This window comes from Phoenix dactylifera, unplaced genomic scaffold (genome assembly GCF_009389715.1).
Source record: "Phoenix dactylifera cultivar Barhee BC4 unplaced genomic scaffold, palm_55x_up_171113_PBpolish2nd_filt_p 000277F, whole genome shotgun sequence".
NCBI lineage: Eukaryota > Viridiplantae > Streptophyta > Magnoliopsida > Arecales > Arecaceae > Phoenix > Phoenix dactylifera.
The window spans coordinates 213,995-234,499 of record NW_024067762.1 but is presented as its reverse complement, the minus strand read 5'-3'; the positions used below and the strand labels follow the sequence as shown (position 1 = coordinate 234,499).

Here is a 20,505-nt window from a genome sequence, read left to right as displayed (position 1 = left end):
AGGGGCCAGAGACGACATCAATAGCTCTAGCATGAAACAATCCGCAAGAAAATTAAGTGGGCTTTATTATCAGAGACCATCACTTTAGACTTAGGTGGCCGGTGGACGGCGGATCTATGACACCTCTGTCAACGGCACAGAGCTGAGAGCGGTGTGGGATGCACTCCCATACGAGGCATAATCTAGGTACAGATTGCATCCACCTCGAAGGAGATTCGGATGGGCAACTTCTGCTCTGTGACATCCGAAGGCTCAAGGGGGGTTGTGATTCATTCCGAGCAACCCATGTTTATCGGAAGGTGAACAATGCAGCTAACTGGGTGGCCTTCTTTGTGGCGCATCACTCCGGTGGATTCCTCTAGTGAATCAAGCGGATGTTTCTTACTCTTTTCATCAGCTTTTTTTTCTGACCTTGTTGGCTATACTCATGCATGTGTTGTGTGAAGCACTGGTGTACCGGAAAAAAAAAAAAAAAAAAAAAAAGGAGGAGGGGCCAGAGAGTAGACAGTGACAGCTTGGATGGATTTCATCCATCCTAAATAACTGGACCAAACTTTATTGAAATTATGGCTATATTAGGTAGCCAACCGTCAATGTTCAAAGCCATCGAACAGTTAGAAAATTAAAGAAAATCATGAACATGGATCAAGCTAGTCATCCATCAGCAGACTACATTTGGATTGTTATAATACAAGATGATCATTCTCAAAATGCTGTTCGAGTCAAGCATGCATGGGCTCTCAGCATCCTAGGATGAGTGTACATATGATGCAGCAATAAAAAATATTAACATGAAAGCATCCATAAACATTCAGCAGATCATAAAAGCCACACCTTCAGAAAGCAACTCATTGAACGAAAGAGGCTAAAGTCATTTTATATACAAGAGGAGTCTTACACTGCTTGATGCATCAATTTTTATTTGAATGTGTAATTTACATCCATGAATTTAATCTTTTCTGAAGAATACATGTATTATCACATATTCAAGAAAATAAACAAAAGAAAAAAAATCTGAACTGATTGTTCATCTCTGTACACTCCATATTTCTTGGGGGCAAAGAATTTTTCCAAGACCCATTTTATTTTACACGACAGGATAGTGGCGCTGCAATCCAGGACAAGTGCAAGGTGTCTCTCCTTCACACAGCGCTGATAGCGAAAAACTTTTTTGTTGGAGAGATAAAATGGAGTTCTTCACGAAGTTCCAGACAAAGGAAAAAAAGAAAAGTAGCACCTTATGCGTAAATTGTATCATATGTTAGATATTCCGAATTAGATGAGGAATAGAACATACTTCTTCCATCTTCAAATTTCATCCCTGGCAGGCTAATTCAAAAGGATATAAAAAACATAGTTCTATAAATTGTGCATCAAAATAAATACAAAACATATGGAAAATTTCTTGCAACCAGAAACAACAAATGTCTCAAGTTTTTGAATGTGGAAAGTTTAACTGCATGCCTGATGGAAGCATAAAACATGCTAAATCTATGAGCGCTTAAAACAGAAGCGAAAGGAGGGCATAATCTGATGGTGATTAATAGCACAAAAAAATTAATAGCTCCGGCTGGTTAGATGATCCGGCTGCAACAGCACTGCCAGTGCAACTGGAACAGTCAAATCATAGTTGCAATCAAGAAAGACTGAAGCTCAGCAGTCTAGATGCCGTGTTTCAAAACATGGAGCAGCCAAGACATTTAGGTTTTCAGGCACCAGGTTTGTTTAAGTCACATGCTAGATTAGATAATAGAGCTTGTTCCAAATACTTTCAGGTATTAGTTGAAACACAATTTGAGACTTTGGATGACTTTTCTTGGTAAAAGAAGGATATGCATTATTTTGTTAGTAGATGAAATGTCTAGACTGGTTAATATTTCTTATTATTTAGGTTATAGCCACTGTATATAGAAGTAATACCTTCAGAGTGAATTAACTGAAAATGAAAATCAAGTTATGTGGCTATACAATCTTTTCCATCATCAGTGATGACATCAGAAGTTAAACCCTGTAGTTTTTGGCATTGCAACTTAGTAGTAGTGATACATTAAAGTTTTTACTAAAAGGAGTAGTGATCAAGTGATCATCAACTTATATGAATTCAAGTGTTCTAAAGGCTGTCTTGCATAATTTCTAATAATTTGTGAAGCTTTCATTTTACGTTATAATATTTGCTGCATGTGATGTGAGATCCATGAATGGATACAGAAGAATCCTTCCTAAGTCGATCAATGGATGATACGAGGAAAAATCGGTCGGCAATCATCTTGATAGATTACTTTGGTAGACAAATAGCTATGAAATTTCATGGAATTAAAAGCTTCATCTCATACTTCCTCCCCTTCCACCAATGAAGCACCATGTGCCTAAAAATGGACATTGGAATTATTTCTGTTTCCTAATGAAGATCTTAGAAAAGGGGTGAAGTTGAAGTGATTTGTCATGTTCTAAATGAAGGTACTTAGTGTAGAGGATAGCAAAGCAATTGCTTCATGGATTGGTTATATCTTGTCATAAACTCAAGAAGGAATTCGCCTATGTTCTACATATTATATTTATCTTATCATCTCTAAAATTTTTAGCATTAACTGTTAGGAATACCAATGTGATAGTCATATTATTCGGTTCACCGAGTTACTTCAACACTTCCAAGTGACATTTATTGTGAGAAAAAAAATTACAGTGGTATCTCTCTCTTATTTCACTGCAATTGGACACCTTATCACAAACAAATACACTAACATACATTAACACGGTGACATACAGATGTAAATGATCTGATGTAAAAAATGTCTAAATCACCACATAAATATCTCAAGTTCAAGTGCATGCTTTGCTGTGTGATATATTTTAGAACATGTTACAATCCTCTAAACAATGAGATAGGTTAGTGTTATCTGAAGCTACATCACAGCATTTGAGCGAACAAAAATCAATTTGATCATAGAGGTAATCATATAAAATTTGAAGTTCTTACCCTTCAAAATAACTCTATATTTTATCAGGTCCCGCATGCTGCAACTAATGAACTCTCAAGCAAGTCTCCTCTGCTGTTATGCCATGCATATTTTTAACTCTTCTATTCGGTTCTTTTCATTTTTGAAAAAGCGAGCCGCTTCTCTGTACAGCTGTTCTCCTTCAAATGGCTTCGATACATAGCCATCCATTCCACACCTTAGGCACTCGTCATGCGTTGCCTGGATCACATCTGCTGTCATGGCCAATATGGGAGTGTGCCAATGCAAGACATTTCCAGAAGCTTCCAATGGTACTTCCCCATGTTTTATTCGATCGTTAAGATCACTTTCCATCTCTCGTATCCTTTTAGTAGCTTCAAATCTGAGCAATTTAAGAGTGAAGTTTCACAGTTCAGCAAACAACTAAATAAAAGGTTCAAGAAACACTTGAATATAACAAAAATATAAAACATAGTCAAAAAAAAATCCAGCAATACAAAAGATAACTGCAATGATAAAACGAATCTGTAATTAAAATTTGAAAAAAACATGATAACTGTAGTAGAAGTTTGCAATTCCAATAATATAAAGGAGATACTTGACCAAGCAAGTAAATGAGATGTACCCATCCATTTCTGGCATCTGAATATCCATGAAACAAGCATCGAACTCGTGTGGTGGCTTGAGCATTATGATTGCCTTCTTCCCACTCTCTGTACAAGTTACATCAGCTCCATACTTCTTCAAAGCACCGGCGGCTACTCTTAGATTCACGGTATTGTCATCTACAACCAGAATCTGCTTTCCATGAAGAAGACTGCACAACGACAAATGAGGGACCCCTCCCTTTTGGAAATTGTCCCTGTCTCCACCACCCATAGCCCGTCGCAGAGACACTTGTAGCAAACTTGCTCTGAGGGGCTTGGTTATTATAGTTGAAAAATGTTCTGCAGAGCCAGTGGGGCTGCTTTTGGGAGAACTGCTAGGATTTGCTAATAGAAAAAGTTTCGGAATATTTGTCTGGTCATCCTTACTTAATTTGCTAATAACATGAGGCCAGAGTTTAGCATCTTTCAACCATGTTTCCTTGTCGACAAGAACCATATTTACCATTAATGTTCCGTCAGTTATTCTAGAGAGAACTTGATTTAGGTCACTGGCCAGTTCAGCATGAATACCAAGCCTTTGTAGATGGTACCTTGTGACCTTTGCACTGGCCGGTCTGTGGTCAATCACCAATGCGGTCATCCCTTGAAATTCAGATGATTTGTACTCATTTGAATTGCTGCATGCTCTCATAAGAACAGCAGTAAAGGTGAAAGTGGAACCAATCTGGGGTTCACTCACAAATCCAATCTCTCCCTTCATGAGACCAACCAAACATTTACTGATGCTAAGTCCAATGCCAGTGCCCCCATGAATGCGTGAAATTGATGGGCCTACCTGCATAAAAGGAGTGAACACCCGGGACTGGGCTTCTCGGGGGATTCCTACCCCTGTATCTTCAACAGATATGATTAAGTTAATAAGATCAGGATAGGTTGACAAAAGAGACAGCTCAGTCACGGGCAAATCCTGATTGAATATCTTAAAGCTCTCCCAGCTATGCCTTTTTTCTGCTACAGGAAAGCCACTCAAGGTACTAACTGACTGAGCTTCTGATTCCACTTCCAATGAATTCATCACCTCTTCGACGAGATGAACAGTCACATAGATATGCCCTTTCTCTGTGAACTGCAAAAGGAAAAAATGTGCAACTGCTTATTTATTTAACTTTATAAGAATCAATCTACTTCACATATAAAGAAAGGCAACTACTTACTTTTATGGAATTTCCCATGAGATTTGTCATGATTTGCCGTATTCTTCCAGAATCACCGACAAGAAATTCGGGAACTTGATCAGAAACATAAACTGCCAACTTTTCTCAGGGATCCCATAAGAACAGTGGCATGCAGTCAGGGGATGAAATATTGATAAATAGGGATAACAGAATGCTTAAAATTATCAGTTACCTCTATTTGTTTTTCCTGGGACTTTCCATAGAAGAGTGACAAGACATCATCCAGAACTGCCCGCAAGTCAAATCTGACAGCTTCAAGCTCAAGCTTGCCAGATTCAATCTTTGCTTGATCCAGAACCTCATTAATAAGTGATACAAGAGCTTTTCCACTTTCTTGGGCAATTCTCACATAATCTTGTTGTGTGATATCCAGCTCAGTGTCCATAAGCATTTGCAGCATGCCTAAAGTTAAATTTTGTCAATATGCATCATTCTAAATTGCTCTAATGTTAAGTTGGTTAAGGACATGTTTCGGTTCCTCACCCAAAACTCCATTCATTGGAGTTCTGATTTCATGAGATACTGTTGCCAAGAACTACAGAACATAAAACGGAACCATAGGTATTAGGAGGACAAATTCAAACTAGAACTATTTCAAGAAAAGATTAATAAACTGAAAGGCTACAAAAAAGGTATGTGGTTTCCAGGGTTAACATGGCACAACCTACCTGAGACTTTGCCACATCTGCTGCTTCTGCGCATTTTTTAAGTTCCATCATCTCCCGGTAATCATCTTCCACTTTGGCAATGCGGTTGACCGTAGCATGAAAAATATATCCAATTAGCAAGGCAATCACAAGAGCTCCAATTGATGTTGTTATGGCAAGCCATGGCAACAGTGGCTTGTATTTAAACCTAAAACAAAGTTTTAGAGGAGTGCCAGCAGTATTTCTCGTTGCTGTAAACAAATGTGTATACATATTTTCTACAAGTATTTTATAAAACAAAGTATGTCAAGTACCTGCACTGCATCTCATGATTTCTGAATGGATCACCAAAGTGAAGGGTGCTGCAATGGTATATACCACTGCCCATCATGTTTGAACCATACATTCTGATAGGTTTGTTAGGTTTGGTGGTATCATACACATTGACCATAATGGATTGCTTACACGCAAGTTGGTGAAGCAATTTATCCACCAGTGCTTCTATATCAAAGATTCCTCCTAAGTACCTGCTTAAGCCAAATTGAATGAATCATTTTTTTTTTATGGCATGGATGAATGACTTGTTCTTAAGCAGGAACTTTTAATGAATAACATGTTGGTTACTCACCCTATGGCTGCTTGGATACGTTCCAGTGGGGATGCATTTGAAGGAAGTTCTCTTTTGTACACCGCATACGTCAGAATAACCCCAAGGCGTTTTGATTTTAACAGCGGAAAAGGAGCAGTTAGGACCCCCTTCTCAGATTCCCTAGCTCGTAGAATGTTTTCACAATCCTCCTGCATATGTGCAGATAATTGTAGGTTGATGGTCAAATGTAACGAGGGAAAACACAAAACATAACAAAGTCTGATCTAATTGAAACAAAGTTTTCCAGCATTTTCCAATGAAAACAGGATCGGAAAAATGACAATTTAGTAACCATCAACAAACATAAATAACTATCAAGCATTCCATCCACAATCTGAATTATGACTGACACACTTCAATGATTCCAGAAATTCGTCGTGCTACAACTCCCTAAGCCAAAGAATGGGGTAACCACCCAAAAAGCCCCAAATAGATTAGAAGTTAAACATTTCTTTGCTTACATCAGATTAACCTAATTTCACAATAGAACGAACAGCTCGGTATGCTTATTACATGCTTATTAGATCTGCCTAACAAAAGATGATCATTTTAGCAAATAAGCCAAGAAGGTGCTTCCTTACTTGCCAACACACATGATAAAAAATTGGAATTAAATCAAAGAAAGAAAGCCTTTATGGAAACTGTTTTATGAAGTGTCTCTTTTAGAACCTGAGCAAATTTCCTAACTCCACTATCAGGGAACTTTCATCCAGAATTCTAAAGCAAAATAGGAAATCTAATGGAAGACATGATGGACATGGAACAAAAGTCTGTCTCTACCTTTCCAGACAGCATATCCAGAGATATCACATGCTTATAGGCATCTTGAGCAAAGATGACAGGAGCATATTCTTCTTCAACCGGTGATACCTCCTGGGCCTCAGGGGCTGAATCATCTTTACAAGCCGTGGATTGCTCTGTGGAGTCCATTCTCTTGATAGTCCATCCTTGATTCCTCTCAAACTCTTCTCTTTCTGAATGCAGCACCTTCACAGCATAAGCCACACCGCTCGTCAGTGGCCTCTCGAAAGCAGTTCTTTCTGCATATCTTGCAAAAGTCATCTGCATACCAAGAATCTAGTTAGGCATTTTTCACTTTTCAGACTGTCAGGAAAGGAGTCAAATAAAACAAATCACTTCAAAGGATTACAATTCATTAACAATTATTAACATTTCTTTATGAAAGATTCGATCAAATTAGCCAACCAAACATATTCTAGTTAATCATTACGTAGTTCAATCTAACCAGCAGATTAAGAAACAGTGAGCCAAAATACTTTGAAGGGAAGAGAAAGCTGAAATGAAGTTAGTGCCTGATCAATGGCAGATGGCTCCTTGGAGTGATAAAATGTTGAAATGAGGATTGCCAATGCCTGAAGATGGTTCATGCTCACATTGAACTGGTCCTGAAGCATCCTGGCACGCTCGTCGCACATGCTAGCAAGTGTTTCCCTCCTCTTCTTGATCCCCTGGGAATTCATCACCCAGAAGATCCACAGAGACACTAAGAACCACCCAACCACCCACAAGATCAGAAGCTTCCTCCACCATGTTTCTCTGACCTTCTTCGACCCAAAGTAATGGTTATAAAGGTGACTCTTCCAGCCTCGCAACGAGAATTTGTCACAGGATCCCAACCAGAACTTCCTCTTATCACTAAGGAATCCAGCCTTCTGCTCCATCGTATCAGCATCGAGGAACCAAGTCATGGGGATCTCAGAGAACAGCCATCAGCAAGCATCAAAGCTAAGCAAAGGAACACTATATCCAAGCCCAAATGCATGCAAAGGACTCATCCAATACTTATCTGATATAACACCGCGAAATTAAAATAGAGGGCAAAGCGATTCAATGGCTTGGTGGGCAGAGAAACAGAAAGGTGGTCAGCACTGTTGCCTCTGATGCAAAAAAGGAAAAAAAAAAGTTCCTATTGAACCTTTTCAAACAGTCCTATTTAGTTCAAACAAGAACAGTAACATACTATCCTAGTTGCCTACCACAGGGGCACGTAAGTAAAGTGCCTAAAAAGAGAAATCCTTCCTTTAACCCTCAAATCTCAGATGGGGCAGGAACCAAATAAAACCCACCCAAAGGAAAACAACCCAAAACATCAAAGAAAAGGAGACACTCAAAAATCTCCTCTCTCCGCACAATCCACAGCTCCTTCTAAGTGTCTAAGCAAGTCCAAGCAAGATCCAATTTTGAGGTATGAAACAGGGACCTGAGCCACGAACAAGGAGGAAAAATGCAACAAAGGCCCAGGTCCCACAATCTACCTACAGGAATGCAACAAAGAATGGATCAAAACCCAGCAAGATCCAATTTTGAGCTGTAGAGAAATGAACTGGAGCACAAACCAGGAAATATAACCAAAGACAATGAAGGAATCAGCCAAAACAGAACACAGCTCATCTCCTGCAACCAAACCTCCTGGAATCAAACAGGGAATAGGCCAAACTAGTGAGTTTCAAAGATTGACTAGGAACAGGGGAAGCAAGGGGGAGGATGATGGGGGATTATGGGGGTGGTGGGGCGAGTGGGACGGAGTTTGATTCATGGGCTCCGGGAAAGGAAATTCCTGAGAGAGAATGATGGGGAATAAGGTGGGGAGAGGTGTCTGAATGCCAAGGCCATTATCCTCCCAAAGGAATTGGATTAAAACAAAACAAAACAAAAAAACAGACCCAATAGAGCAATCAACAATAACAAAGGACCAGAAAGGCATCCCCCCCACCTCCACTCAGCACAGATCAGTTGCCTTTCTGTGTTCCCATCCCAATCAGAGCAGTGGACAAGCCCTGCACGCAAGTGCCCTGCTTCTTGTGGGAGCTGTACTCTTCTCTCCTCCAGGACCAAAATGGCCCTTTATTGCTCTCTATTCCCCACTGGAACAGGGGATGTGTTGTTCCAGTTCACAGGGACAGGGGTGTGTGCCACCTCTTGGTGTGGATGTGGAAACAGTGAGTTTGGACAAAAGGGTAGGTGGGTTCAGAGAGAGACATGAAGCATTTGATGGAGAGGGTAAGAACTAAGAAGAGTTGGGGGGGGGGGGGTGCGGGGGGAGAGAGAGAGAGAGGCAGGCAGGGGAGGGTAAAGGAGGCTCCTTGAGAGCGGGCTTGGACTTTGATGGGTGGAGTTGAGCTTGGTGTAGTTTTAGCTGCTTTTGGAATTTGGATATCTTTGATGAGATATGAGGAATGACAGGGTGTGGGGCCACCATAAAGCTCCACCATTTGAGGCAGCTGTTGTTGTTGTTTTTTTTTTTTCCATCTCTAACAAGAAAAAGTGGAATATTCTTAGCTAGTGTGACACAAGAGGATTAGTTCTATTTGGTATGTGTTGAACTGTTGATGCTTGTTGAATAGAGTTTTACAGGCCACTAAATTAGATGTTGATTTCTTTGTCAAAATAAATAAAGTTCATAGTATTGTGATAGGCTTGTCATGTCGAGTAGCCAGTTCAAAAAAACAATGCAGAGCTAGTCCTTGTAGGTAAGGACAAAGGATTATTAGCTAAGAAGCAATTACTAGTTCACTTTATGTTGGCAAAAATTAGCTAGTTCATGTCACATGTATGCCTCACTATTGTCAAGCAAGCATGCACATCAAACAGGCCTAGACTCCTGCTGATGTAGCCTGATTTGAGTTGGTTTTTGTTAGAAATTTGAACATGTAGTAGTTTTTGAATAAAAACCCAGCATAATCTTCAATTATTTCAAGAACAGTTCAACTAAGATTTTATATGAAATTAAATTATTTTGATAGAAGTGTTTTGGGGAATCAATCAGGTCAGGCTTGGGATCCAAATCTAGACACAAAACCTACTTGCTAATTATCTATGTCATTACAAGCATCTTTTAACTTTGATCATCATGAGCATCTACTCACCATTTTCATCTAGGTTTAAAAGCATATGTAAAATTCCATAATTTAGTGATTCATTTATACTTGAGTATTATCTCTTGCTTTTGTTAAACATGATCAAACTCCCGTTCTTGCTATATTCATTTGGTAGACCTAATTATCTGTCTTCTATACACAGACAACAAGCCGGCCTCAACTTATCAGTTCAAGGTCGAGGTCTTAGGAATAAAAAAATTCCTTCATATGAACATATAAGCCCATTTGGACTAACCTTGTCATGAAATAACTTTCACGAGCTTATGCGTGAGATAGCTTCCACGGGTTTACACATGGAATAGCCTCCATGGGCTTATGTGTGTGATAGCAATTTGGAAATCTTACTAAGCTAGAAAAGTCCATATCCTTCCTTGCATTTTTTTTAAAGTCAAAGGCGGCATAGTTTAGAATAGGAGGACGAGGAGTTTGTGCTGCTAGTAGTTAGTTAGCTTGTTATCTCTTTTATTTTGCTAATACCGATGGACATTGAAACTTTGTAATTGAACTAGTTGATTAATTAATGTTAGTGGTTTTATTCGATTGATTTGATTATTGTTGATTTTATGTGGATATTATTCATCTTAGGACTTACATGATCTCTAGGGCTTCGCTTTAGGGATTATGTGGCCACATCACATGTTCGACCCGAGTGACGAGTTTGGGATGTGACAACAATATTGGTATCAAAAATTTGTTTAGCATGGAAATGACTTGAGAGAAAGATATATTATGTATATATGCACACAAATACATACATACATACATATACATACACACACAGATGTGTGTGTGGAACACTCATTCATCCATGACATTATTTTAAAAAAAGCATTTCATAATATTTCCAATTTTACATAAAATGCCTTTCCGAAAACAATACAAAAAATATAAGTGAATCTCTTTATCCTCTCACAACTATAATTTAATATTTTATATCACATTTTACATGATATAGTAGGGCCGGCATAATTCTTAGGCAACTGAGGCCCCGGCCCAAAGAAAGCCCATCGTAGGAAAGGCCTCAAAGACAAAATAAAAAAAAGCCTCTCTGTGAGTTCGCCTTAGGCCGGCCCACTGCAGAAAAGATCTCAAAGACAAAATGACCTTAGGCCCTCAAATACATTGTGTCACTCCTGGATATAGAATGGGTGCAAGAAAACAATAGGTGAAAGTAGGTGGTTGTCCGTCCACTATATAAAGTTCTATTATTATCTTATTAGAAGTAGGAACCCAATAATTAAACTATAAATTTGTAAAAATATTTCTATTTTAGGCTATTGCATTGCGTGGATGGCGAGAACAAAAGCTGGCAATGAAAAAGTGTAGGTGCATGATGACTGCAGCCATATCAATGGGATATTTTTGTCATCGAAAACCTTCCCGTCAACCTCTGCTATTTACCATAACCATCAGTATAACTTTGTAATGGTTGAATGCTGATTTCAAATGATCCTGTTGCTGGAAATTGGACCCGGGGGCGACCGTTGTCCGGAAGGGGGAGGCTCCGCCGCCTGAGTGGGGAGTGGCAGTTCGCCGGCGGGTGGCGTCTTCCTGGAGACCTGCAAGAAGCCGGTGGCCGGGCTCTCCGGCACCGGCCCTCCGATGCCTAAGTCAGCACAGGGGGAATATGTGGAGAGAAATGGAATGAGCGAGGGAGAGTCAGAGTTCGAGAGAGAGAAAGAGAGAGAGAGAGCGAGAGCGGAGAGGGTCCCTCCTTCAGTGGAGAAGTGCTTCTCTTATAGGAGGGAGCCAGTCCACCTGGGATGTGATAGAGTTTGCCGTACGATCAGTCTTTTAATGCTCGATCACGTAAGTCAATGTCATCATCGCAGGAGGTTAGGCCGGAGCCTAAGTCAATCATGGAGTCATGCCGTCATTTATGGGCGCGTGAGTTTGCCGTGAAAGGCTGGACGTCCGTAGGCGATGGAAGCCATACGCCTTAATTGTTGAGTAAGCTGAGGGCCTGTGAATGCCATGCGTTTTAATTGTTGAGTAACCTGGAAGTCTGCACGACTCGTAATCGGTTGTTGGAGAAGTCAACACGTAATCTCCCAACTAAGCTGTGGGAGGATGTGGCCTTAGGATATGGTTCGGGCGTCCTTGGGTTGGCCAAGTGCTGCTGGGCCGGGTCCCGCCCAGGGGTCCGCTCGGCCGGCTCCTGGTCGGAGGAATGCGCTCGGCCGGCTCCTGGTCGGAGGAATGCGCTCGGCCGGCTCCTGGTCGCCTAGCTATAGCGGTTTTTCCCTTAACACTACCCCCCGACTTCCGAGCTCGGGCTGCTCGGGAGTTCGAGCGCGGGAAGTAGAAATATGTTTAAGAAAATTTTGAATTATCGCGCGCTTCAAGGTGCTTTAAATAGGCGACGACTTCTCTTCCCGGAAACGTTTTATCAAGGTACCCTTCCGCCTTTCAAGGCGTCCTCGCGTTGTGGACTCATAATGAGACTGCACGGCCTGATGAGACGTTTCTGCGTTTGAGACGTCGGTTCGGATTGAGGGCGGCTCTTTAATTTTCAAGCGGACGCGCGTCATGATCTGAACGGGGAGCAGCGCTCTGCTCCGCAAATCTGGTTCGTCGGAAGGGGCTATATATACACACTCGTTTCTCTTTCTTCCTGCTTTCTTCCTGTTTTCCTCCCAGTCCGAAATAATCGTTCTCCGGCGAACTTCCGACAGGTCCTTTGTTTGCTCGTCTTTCCTCCTCTTCTTTTCCTTCCTAATGGGGTCCGGTCCAAATGATTTTGGGTCCACCATGACTGAGGTCGAGGTCGGGATAGTCGAGGAATGGTTTTTTTCCTCGGCGGGGGTTCCGCTTGGAACCCGCCGGACCGGAGGATCGAGTATCGAACCCTCCGGAAGGCCGGATCGGAGTGTATCGTGAGGCACTCTAAGCCGGCCTACGGTTCCCTCTCCACGGATTCTTGAACTAGCTGCTCGCGGAGTACCAGTTGGTTCCGGGGCAGCTCGCTCCGAATGCGTGGAGGACGATCGTCGGATTCCTATCGCTGTGCTTGGCGCATGGGATCCTGACATCGGTCAATGTCTTCCGGCGGCTTTTCGTGTTAAAGTCGAACCCGGAAGACGGGGAGTGGCTCTACGTCGCCCTCCGGGCGGGTCGGCCGCTCTTCCACGGTGCTCCCTCGTCCATTCACGACTGGAAGAAAAAGTTTTTCTTTCTGGCCTCTGAGCGGACGTGGGGGTTCGACCCCAGGTGGAGGCCGTACCGACTCAGGGCCGCTAATAAAATCCCCAGGCTCTCCACGCGCGAGCAAGAAGCCCTCGACTTCATTCGCGGTCTCGGGGACGGAATTCTCCTAAACGGCCTCATAAGCGAGGACGCTTTGGTGAACGTGGGCCTGAGCTCGGCGCGTCCTCATGGTAAGGGCAAGAGTAGAAAGCCTTTATTTTTTGTCTTTTGATACTTCGGATCCCTTAGGGTTTTTTCTCTTTCTTTTTTTTTTTGCAGACGTCGCGAAGATGGTTACCAAAAGCGAAGTTATGTACGCTCGGTACAGGAAGAGGGCGGCCGAGCTTGGAGGGGAGCCGCTCGAGTCCAAAAAGAAGGGGAAGGTCGCTCCCCAAGTCGACCCTCCCGAGGTCGCCAAGGGGGGATGTTCGAGCTCCGAGCCCGGAGGCTCGGGGGAGGCGACCCTGGCGCTCCCGTGTCCGACGCCCATCCCCCGGGCTCCTGATCGGGTTCCTGTTCGATCCGAGGGCCCGGGGTCCGAGTCGAAGAGCAGCCAAAGGGCTGCAAGACCAGAGGTGGCGGGTGCGAGCCTTCCCGACCCGGCGGGAGACCAAGAGCGGCGATCTTACGTCGTCGAGTGGACACTGTTCGAGGACGACTCAGCCCTCGAAAACATCAAAACGGCGCGTCAACTTTTCCGCGTCGTACTCCTTCCGGCCGACAGAGCGAGGATTCAGGCCATGAGCCAGAATCAGTTCTTGGACTCGGCCCGCTTCTTCGCTGTTCGGGTAAGTCTAGTATTTTCTTCGCACAACTTTTCCTTCTTTTTTCTCCCCCCCCCCTTTTTTTTTTTTAACTTTCATTTTGTTTGCAGCACCTCCACGAGACCGAGACCTTGATCGCTCTCGTCGCAGACTACCGAGATCGGGCCCGTCGGAACTCGCAGGCATGGGAGGCGGCCGAGAAGAGGGCGGAGGAGGCCGAGAAGAAAGCGGCAGAGCTCGAGCTCCATAAAAAGGAGCTCTTGCTTAGGGTGGGCGCTGCGAAAGACGAGGCCAAGCTCCTGACGATGGTGCTGGACGAGGAGAAGGCTACCCACTCTCTGGCCAGGTCAGAGTTGCGGGGGGCCGAGGCTCGTCTGGCCGAGGCGCGGTCCTTGCTCACCACGCGTGAGCAGACAATAAAGGAAGTGGAGCTTAAGATCAAGGAGCTTCAGGCTCAGCTCGGAGCCCAGGAGGAAGAGGCCCAGAGGCGGGCGGTTCAGGTCTTCCGGGAGTCGGAGGAGTTCCGGGAGCTGCTCGAGGAGGAAGCCGTGAATGGCCTCGTTCAGGGGTTCACGGACTTTCGCAACCAACTACGCCGGCTCTGTCCCGACTTTGATCTCGACCAGCTTCAGCCCGGAGCCGGGGTCGAGGGCCTCGAGGGGGAGTCGGCCGAGGCGGCCTCGGAGGTCCCTGGGGGAGAGGCAACGTCTTCAGTCCTCGAGACTGCGCTCGAAGGCGATGAGGTCGGCGAGCCCGAAGCTACCGCCGAAAGGGTCGAGGCCGAGGGCGCCGCCGGGATGATTCCAGCCGAAGACGCCGCGTTCTAACTAATAATAATATTTTTTTTTTTTTTTTTTTGTAACTCGGGGCCGGTCCGCGTTTGTCGCACGGCCGACCCCCAATTTTGTACTATAGCCTTTGGGCTTTTTCCAATGAATGCGCTTTTTCCCAACCCCCCTTTTTTTCTTTGACTTCTCAAATGTTCGTTCAAACCACCAAGGCATTTTAGGTCGGGCTCGGATTTGCCGAGCTCCTGAGTTTAGATATTCCACGATCGTAGGGCTCGGAGCCTTAGGGAGCGTCTTGCTCTGACCACCGAGCCTCGAGCTCGGCCGCGAAACCGAGCTAAGGTTTAAGTAGACGCGTTTGACTTTTGGCTGAGGACCCCCGCTACCAATCGAGGTCAAGGATATAAGAATGAACGGAGCATGCATATCGAACAAGGCGAACGCTATTGGGGCGTACCTTTTCGGGGCTATATGCCCCGTGCTGCGAATTGGTCCCTGGAGAACGGCTCCGAGCTTAGTCCAAGGCACGGGGTCGTCACTTTCGAGCTTGCACACGGAGCAGCTACTCTAGCGCCAGGTTCAGGATGCCTAGATCACTTGAGCCGGCGAGGATAGGCCGAGCATAACGGCTGTGGGGGATCGTGCCGAGCACGATGGCCGATGGAGATCGTGCCGAGCACGATAGGTAATGGAGATCGAGCCAAGCTCGATGCCTGATGGAGATCGAGGCGAGCTCGATGGTCGATGGAGATCGTGGTGAGCACGATAGGTAACGGAGATCGAGCCGAGCTCGAGGCCTGATGGAGATCGAGCCGAGCTCGATGCCTGATGGAGATCGAGCCGAGCTCGATAGTCGATGGAGATCGTGCCGAGCACGATAGGTAACGGAGATCGAGCCGAGCTCGATGGTCGATGGAGATCGTGCCGAGCACGATACCTGATGGAGATCGAGCCGAGCTCGATGGTCGATGGAGATCGTGCCGAGCACGATAGGTAACGGAGATCGAGCCGAGCTCGATGCCTGATGGAGATCGTGCTGAGCACGATAGGTAACGGAGATCGAGCCGAGCTCGAGGCCTGATGGAGATCGAGCCGAGCTCGATGCCTGATGGAGATCGAGCCGAGCTCGATGCCTGATGGAGATCGAGCCGAGCTCGATGGTCGATGGAGATCGTGCCGAGCATGATAGGTAACGGAGATCGAGCCGAGCTCGATGGTCGATGGAGATCGTGCCGAGCACGATAGGTAACGGAGATCGAGCCGAGCTCGAGGCCTGATGGAGATCGAGCCGAGCTCGATGCCTGATGGAGATCGAGCCGAGCTCGATGCCTGATGGAGATCGAGCCGAGCTCGATAGTCGATGGAGATCGAGCCGAGCTCGATGCCTGATGGAGATCGAGCCGAGCTCGATGGTCGATGGAGATCGTGCCGAGCACGATAGGTAACGGAGATCGAGCCGAGCTCGAGCTCTGATGGAGATCGAGCCGAGCTCGATGGTCGATGGAGATCGTGCCGAGCACGATAGGTAATGGAGATCGAGCCAAGCTCGATGCCTGATGGAGATCGAGCCGAGCTCGATACCTGATGGAGATCGAGCAAAATGGAGATATCGGCGTTCCGAGTTTTGGTGGCGGTCTGGCCTCGCTCGGTTCTATTTACATCCGAGCAGGGTCGTATACACGAACTGGGCCGGGCCATCTGGGAGCATGTAGGCACCAGGAGAAATTTATCACAGTTAGATAATTGTAAATAAGTCTCAACTTGACAATCGATGTGGGGGGATCCTTCGGGACATCATTGGTAATACACCCGAAGATTTTCGGAGCTCCAGCTCTGAGGGATGGGAGTCCCATCAAGAGATTTTAGCTTGTAAGCTCCGGGTCGCTGGACACGTGCGATCCGGTAGGGTCCTTCCCAGTTCGGGGCCAGCTTCCCCTGCTCGGTCGGTTGGGAGGCCCCGCCCTTCTGAGGACGAGGTCCCCCTCTCTAAAGGATTTGATCTTGACTCTGGCGTTATAGTACTGCGCCGTCCTTTGCTGGTATTTTGCCATGCGAACTCGGGCGGCCTCTCTTACTTCTTCGACCAAGTCGAGATTATTCCTGAGTTGCAAGGAGCTAGAGCTGGCATCAAAATGCTCTACCCTCGAAGAAGGGAGCCCGACCTCCAGAGGGATGACGGCTTCCGTCCCGTACGTCAGATTGAAGGAAGTTTCGCCGGTGGGCACCCGGAACGTGGTCCTGTAAGCCCAGAGGACGTTGTACAGGTCTTCGACCCATTGTCCTTTGGACCGGTCGAGCCTGGCCTTGAGCCCCTGCAAGATTGTTCGATTTGTTACCTCGGTTTCTCCGTTTGTCTGCGGATGCGCGACCGAGGTGAAACGGTGGTCGATGCCGAGTTCGGAGCAGAACTCCCTGAAGCGGGCGTTGTCGAATTGGCGGCCATTATCTGATATGAGGATGCGGGGGAGCCCGAACCTGCAAATGATCGACTTCCAGACGAAGTCCCACATCTTCTGCTCGGTGATTCGGGCAAGCGGCTCGGCCTCCACCCACTTCGTGAAATAGTCAATGGCGACAACGATAAATTTCCTTTGTCCAGTCGCCAAAGGGAATGGTCCCAGGATGTCAATCCCCCACTGGGCGAATGGCCAGGGGGAACTGATTGAGGTCAGTAGGGCTGAAGGTCGTCGTTGGATGCTGGCGTTCCTCTGGCACCGGTCGCACTTCTGGACGAAGTCCAGGGTGTCCTTCTGGAGTGTAGGCCAGTAATATCCTTGGCGTAGAATCTTGTGCGCTAATGCTCGTTCCCCCAGATGGCTTCCACAAATCCCTTCATGGACTTCGCGTATTGCATAATCCGCCTCGGACGAGCGGAGGCACCTGAGGAGGGGGGAGGTGAAGGACCTTCGATAGAGATTACCTTCGTACCATATGTACCGGGTGGCCAAGCGCTTGACTCGGCGAGCTTCTCGTTCGTCGCTGGGGAGGACATCATCCCGCAAGTAGCTGATGAGCTCGTCCGTCCAGCTTGGTTCAGCTTCGATGCAAAGGGTCGACTCAGGCTCCTCCGTGCTGGGTCTTTGGAGATACTCCAAGGCCGCTGCCTTCGGGAGTTCGCTCATGCGGGAAGACGCCAGCTTTGAGAGTTGATCTGCTCTGGAGTTTTCCGTTCTAGCGATGTATTGGATGTGGAAGGAGTTCAGAGCCGAGGTGAGGTCCCGCACCTTCCGGAAGTATTCTTGCATAGTGGGCTCTCTGGCCTCAAAATCACCCAAGATTTGGTTCACGACCAACTGGGAGTCGCTGAAGGCCCTTAGGTCTTTCACCCCCAGCTCTCTGGCCAACTTGAGCCCGGCGACAAGTGCTTCGTACTCTGCTACATTGTTGGAGGTGGGAAATTCGAAGCGCAAGGCCTGCTCGGCGATCACTCCATCTGGACTGGTGAGGACGAGGCCTGCTCCGCTACCCCCCGAGTTCGAGGAGCCATCGACATGTAAAGTCCAGATCGGGCTCGGGGTCTGCTCGGCTGGAGCTGGCCTGGCTTCGGGCTCGTCTGGCACTGTGCACTCGACTATGAAGTCGGCGAGCGTTTGCGCCTTAATCGCTGGCCTGGGTCGGTACTCGATGTCGAACTCCCCAAGCTCGATGGCCCACTTTGTGGTCCGACCGGCGCGATCTGATCGCTGCAGGATCTGCTTCACTGGTTGGTCGGTTAGTACGGCTATAGTGTGGGCTTGAAAGTACGGCCGGAGCCTTTGGGCTGAGACGACCAGGGCGTAAGCGGTCTTTTCCAGCTTGGAATATCGGGTCTCAGCACCCCTCAAGACCCGGCTTGTATAATAAACCGGCTTCTGGAGCTTGCTCTCCTTCCGGACCAGGACCAAGCTTACTGCTACAGGAGAAACAGCTAGGTACAAGTAGAGGAGCTCGCCCTGGTGAGGCTTTGTGAGCAAGGGAGGAGAGGCGAGGAGATGTTTGAGCTCCTCAAAGGCTTGCTGACATTGGGCCGACCATAGGAAGTCTTTGGGCTTCTTGAGGGTCGCAAAGAACGGGAGGCAGCGCTCGGCCGATCGGGAGACGAATCTTCCGAGGGCTGCGACCCGGCCCGTAAGCCGCTGCACTTCCTTCACCGTCCTCGGTGGCGTCATCTCCTGAAGTGCTCGAATCTTCTCGGGATTGGCCTCGATTCCCCGCTGAGAGATCACGAAGCCAAGGAACTTGCCCGAGGTGACTCCGAACGCGCATTTGGCCGGGTTGAGCTTCATTTGGTACCTCCGGAGTATGGAGAATATTTCGCTGAGGTCGGTCACATGGTCTTGCGCCACTTTGCTTTTTACTAGCATATCATCCACATAAACCTCCATGTTTCGGCCTATCTGATCTTTGAAGATCCGACTGACCAGCCTTTGATAAGTCGCTCCAGCATTTTTTAAGCCGAAAGGCATCACCTTGTAACAGTAGGTGCCCCCATCAGTGATGAAGGCAGTCTTCTCCTCATCCTCTGGTGCCATCCGGATTTGATTGTACCCGGAAAAGGCGTCCATAAATGTCAGCAGCTCGTGCCCCGAGGTGGAGTCCACGAGCCGGTCGATGCTAGGGAGCGGAAAGCTGTCCTTTGGGCAGGCCTTGTTCAGGTCGGTGTAGTCCACGCACATGCGCCATTTCCCGCTAGCCTTCTTGACAAGGACCACGTTGGCGAGCCACTCCGGATAGGATATTTTCCGAATGAAGCCAGCCTTGAGGAGCTTATCAACTTCCTCAGCTACCGCCCGCTGCCGCTCTGGGGCGGTGTTACGCTTCTTCTGCCGCACAGGCTTACAAGGCTTCACCTGGAGTCGGTGGACCGCGACCTCTGGATCTATCCCCGGCATGTCTGCCGGCGACCAAGCGAAGACGTCCGCGTTGTCCCGCAGGAAGTTGATGAGGCGATCCCTCTCGCGAGCGTCAAGGCCGGAGCCGACCTGCACGGTTAGCTCGGAAGAATTTTTTTGGAGGGGAACTTGAATGAGGAGCTCACCAGGCTCCACTCGATTCTTCTGCAGGCCGACCCGCGCCTCTAAGGTTTCGGCCGGGGGTTCATCTTTCGCTGTGGTCGACGCCTCGGCCGGCTGCCTCGCCTCATGGGTCGCCACGTAGCACCATCTAGCTACCATCTGGTCTCCGCGGATTTCGCCAACTCCATGGCTGGTGGGAAACCGCATGAGCAAGTGGCGGGTTGAGACTATGGCTTGGAGAGCGTTGAGTCCTGGTCGCCCAAGGATGGCATTATAAGCCGAGGGCAGGCGCACCACGAGAAAATTCATCTTCACGGTGCTCTCTCGGGGGGCGAGTCCGACCGTGACCAGGAGGTCGACCTCGCCCTCTACTGGGACTGAGTCCCCAGTAAAGCCGACCAGCGGGGCGTTCATCCTCCGCAGTTGATTTTCCGTCCTTCCCATTCTGGAATAGGCATCGAAATACAAAACGTTCGCCGAACTTCCATTATCAATCAAAACACGTTTTACATTAAATTTGTTCACAACCATGGAGACGACCACAGCATCATCATGGGGGGCTTCAACTCTCTTCAGGTCCTCATCTGAGAATGAGATGGCCTCCGAGGCGCGTAAGCGCTTGGGGGCAGTTCCTTCTGGAGCTCCTCCAGCCGAGGCCTCGCCTCGGATGGTGTTGATGGTGCCGGCGATGGGCCTGTTGGCATTTGGATCTTCGGGCTGTGGGGGATTCTCCACGGGCCTTCCTGCGGGCCGGTTCTGCACGAACCGGTCGAGCACT

The 20,505-nt window shown here is 47.1% G+C and overlaps 2 protein-coding genes across 4 annotated transcripts; both read right to left on the bottom strand.

The window, feature by feature from the left end:
- Positions 1–851: 851 nt before the first annotated feature.
- LOC103719127 (probable histidine kinase 3) lies at positions 852–9,152 on the bottom strand. Of its 3 annotated transcripts, none has more exons than XR_005507784.1 (11): positions 7,410–9,151; positions 6,877–7,158; positions 6,076–6,245; positions 5,762–5,974; positions 5,469–5,655; positions 5,284–5,335; positions 4,973–5,202; positions 4,780–4,878; positions 3,583–4,691; positions 2,978–3,339; positions 852–1,321 (listed from the first exon to the last, which is right to left on the bottom strand). XR_005507784.1 is itself a non-coding variant. In XM_039117829.1 (11 exons), exons 1-10 carry the CDS (start codon positions 7,803–7,805, stop codon positions 3,054–3,056), a joined length of 3,024 nt encoding a protein of 1,007 aa, XP_038973757.1. In that variant the 5' UTR covers positions 7,806–9,152; the 3' UTR covers positions 852–1,330; positions 3,046–3,053. The 3 variants fall into 3 exon arrangements, 1 of the variants encoding a protein (XP_038973757.1); XR_005507783.1 differs by having other exon boundaries at positions 852–1,329; positions 7,410–9,150; XM_039117829.1 differs by having other exon boundaries at positions 852–1,330; positions 3,046–3,339; positions 7,410–9,152.
- Positions 9,153–16,595: 7,443 nt separating this feature from the next.
- LOC120105406 lies at positions 16,596–18,881 on the bottom strand. Its single transcript, XM_039117824.1, has 3 exons — positions 18,200–18,881; positions 17,143–18,106; positions 16,596–16,971 (listed from the first exon to the last, which is right to left on the bottom strand). The coding sequence occupies exons 1-3, from the start codon at positions 18,879–18,881 to the stop codon at positions 16,596–16,598; spliced, it is 2,022 nt and encodes a 673-aa protein (XP_038973752.1).
- Between the last annotated feature and the right edge of the window lie 1,624 nt (positions 18,882–20,505).

Bases quoted from the DNA above. Each gene is read 5' to 3' on its own strand.
- LOC120105406 (XM_039117824.1), bottom strand. From the start codon at position 18,881: ATGACGCCACCGAGGACGGTGAAGGAAGTGCAGCGGCTTACGGGCCGG. The intron at 18,107-18,199 runs GTAGCGGAGCAG...ACAATGTAGCAG, and splicing joins TGGCTCCTCGAACTCGGGGG to AGTACGAAGCACTTGTCGCC. The intron at 16,972-17,142 runs GTTCTGCTCCGA...CTGGGCTTACAG, and splicing joins GACAACGCCCGCTTCAGGGA to GACCACGTTCCGGGTGCCCA.
- LOC103719127 (XM_039117829.1), bottom strand. From the start codon at position 7,805: ATGACTTGGTTCCTCGATGCTGATACGATGGAGCAGAAGGCTGGATTC. The intron at 7,159-7,409 runs GCACTAACTTCA...CTTGGTATGCAG, and splicing joins AGCCATCTGCCATTGATCAG to ATGACTTTTGCAAGATATGC. The intron at 6,246-6,876 runs GTAGAGACAGAC...GCACATATGCAG, and splicing joins TGGATATGCTGTCTGGAAAG to GAGGATTGTGAAAACATTCT.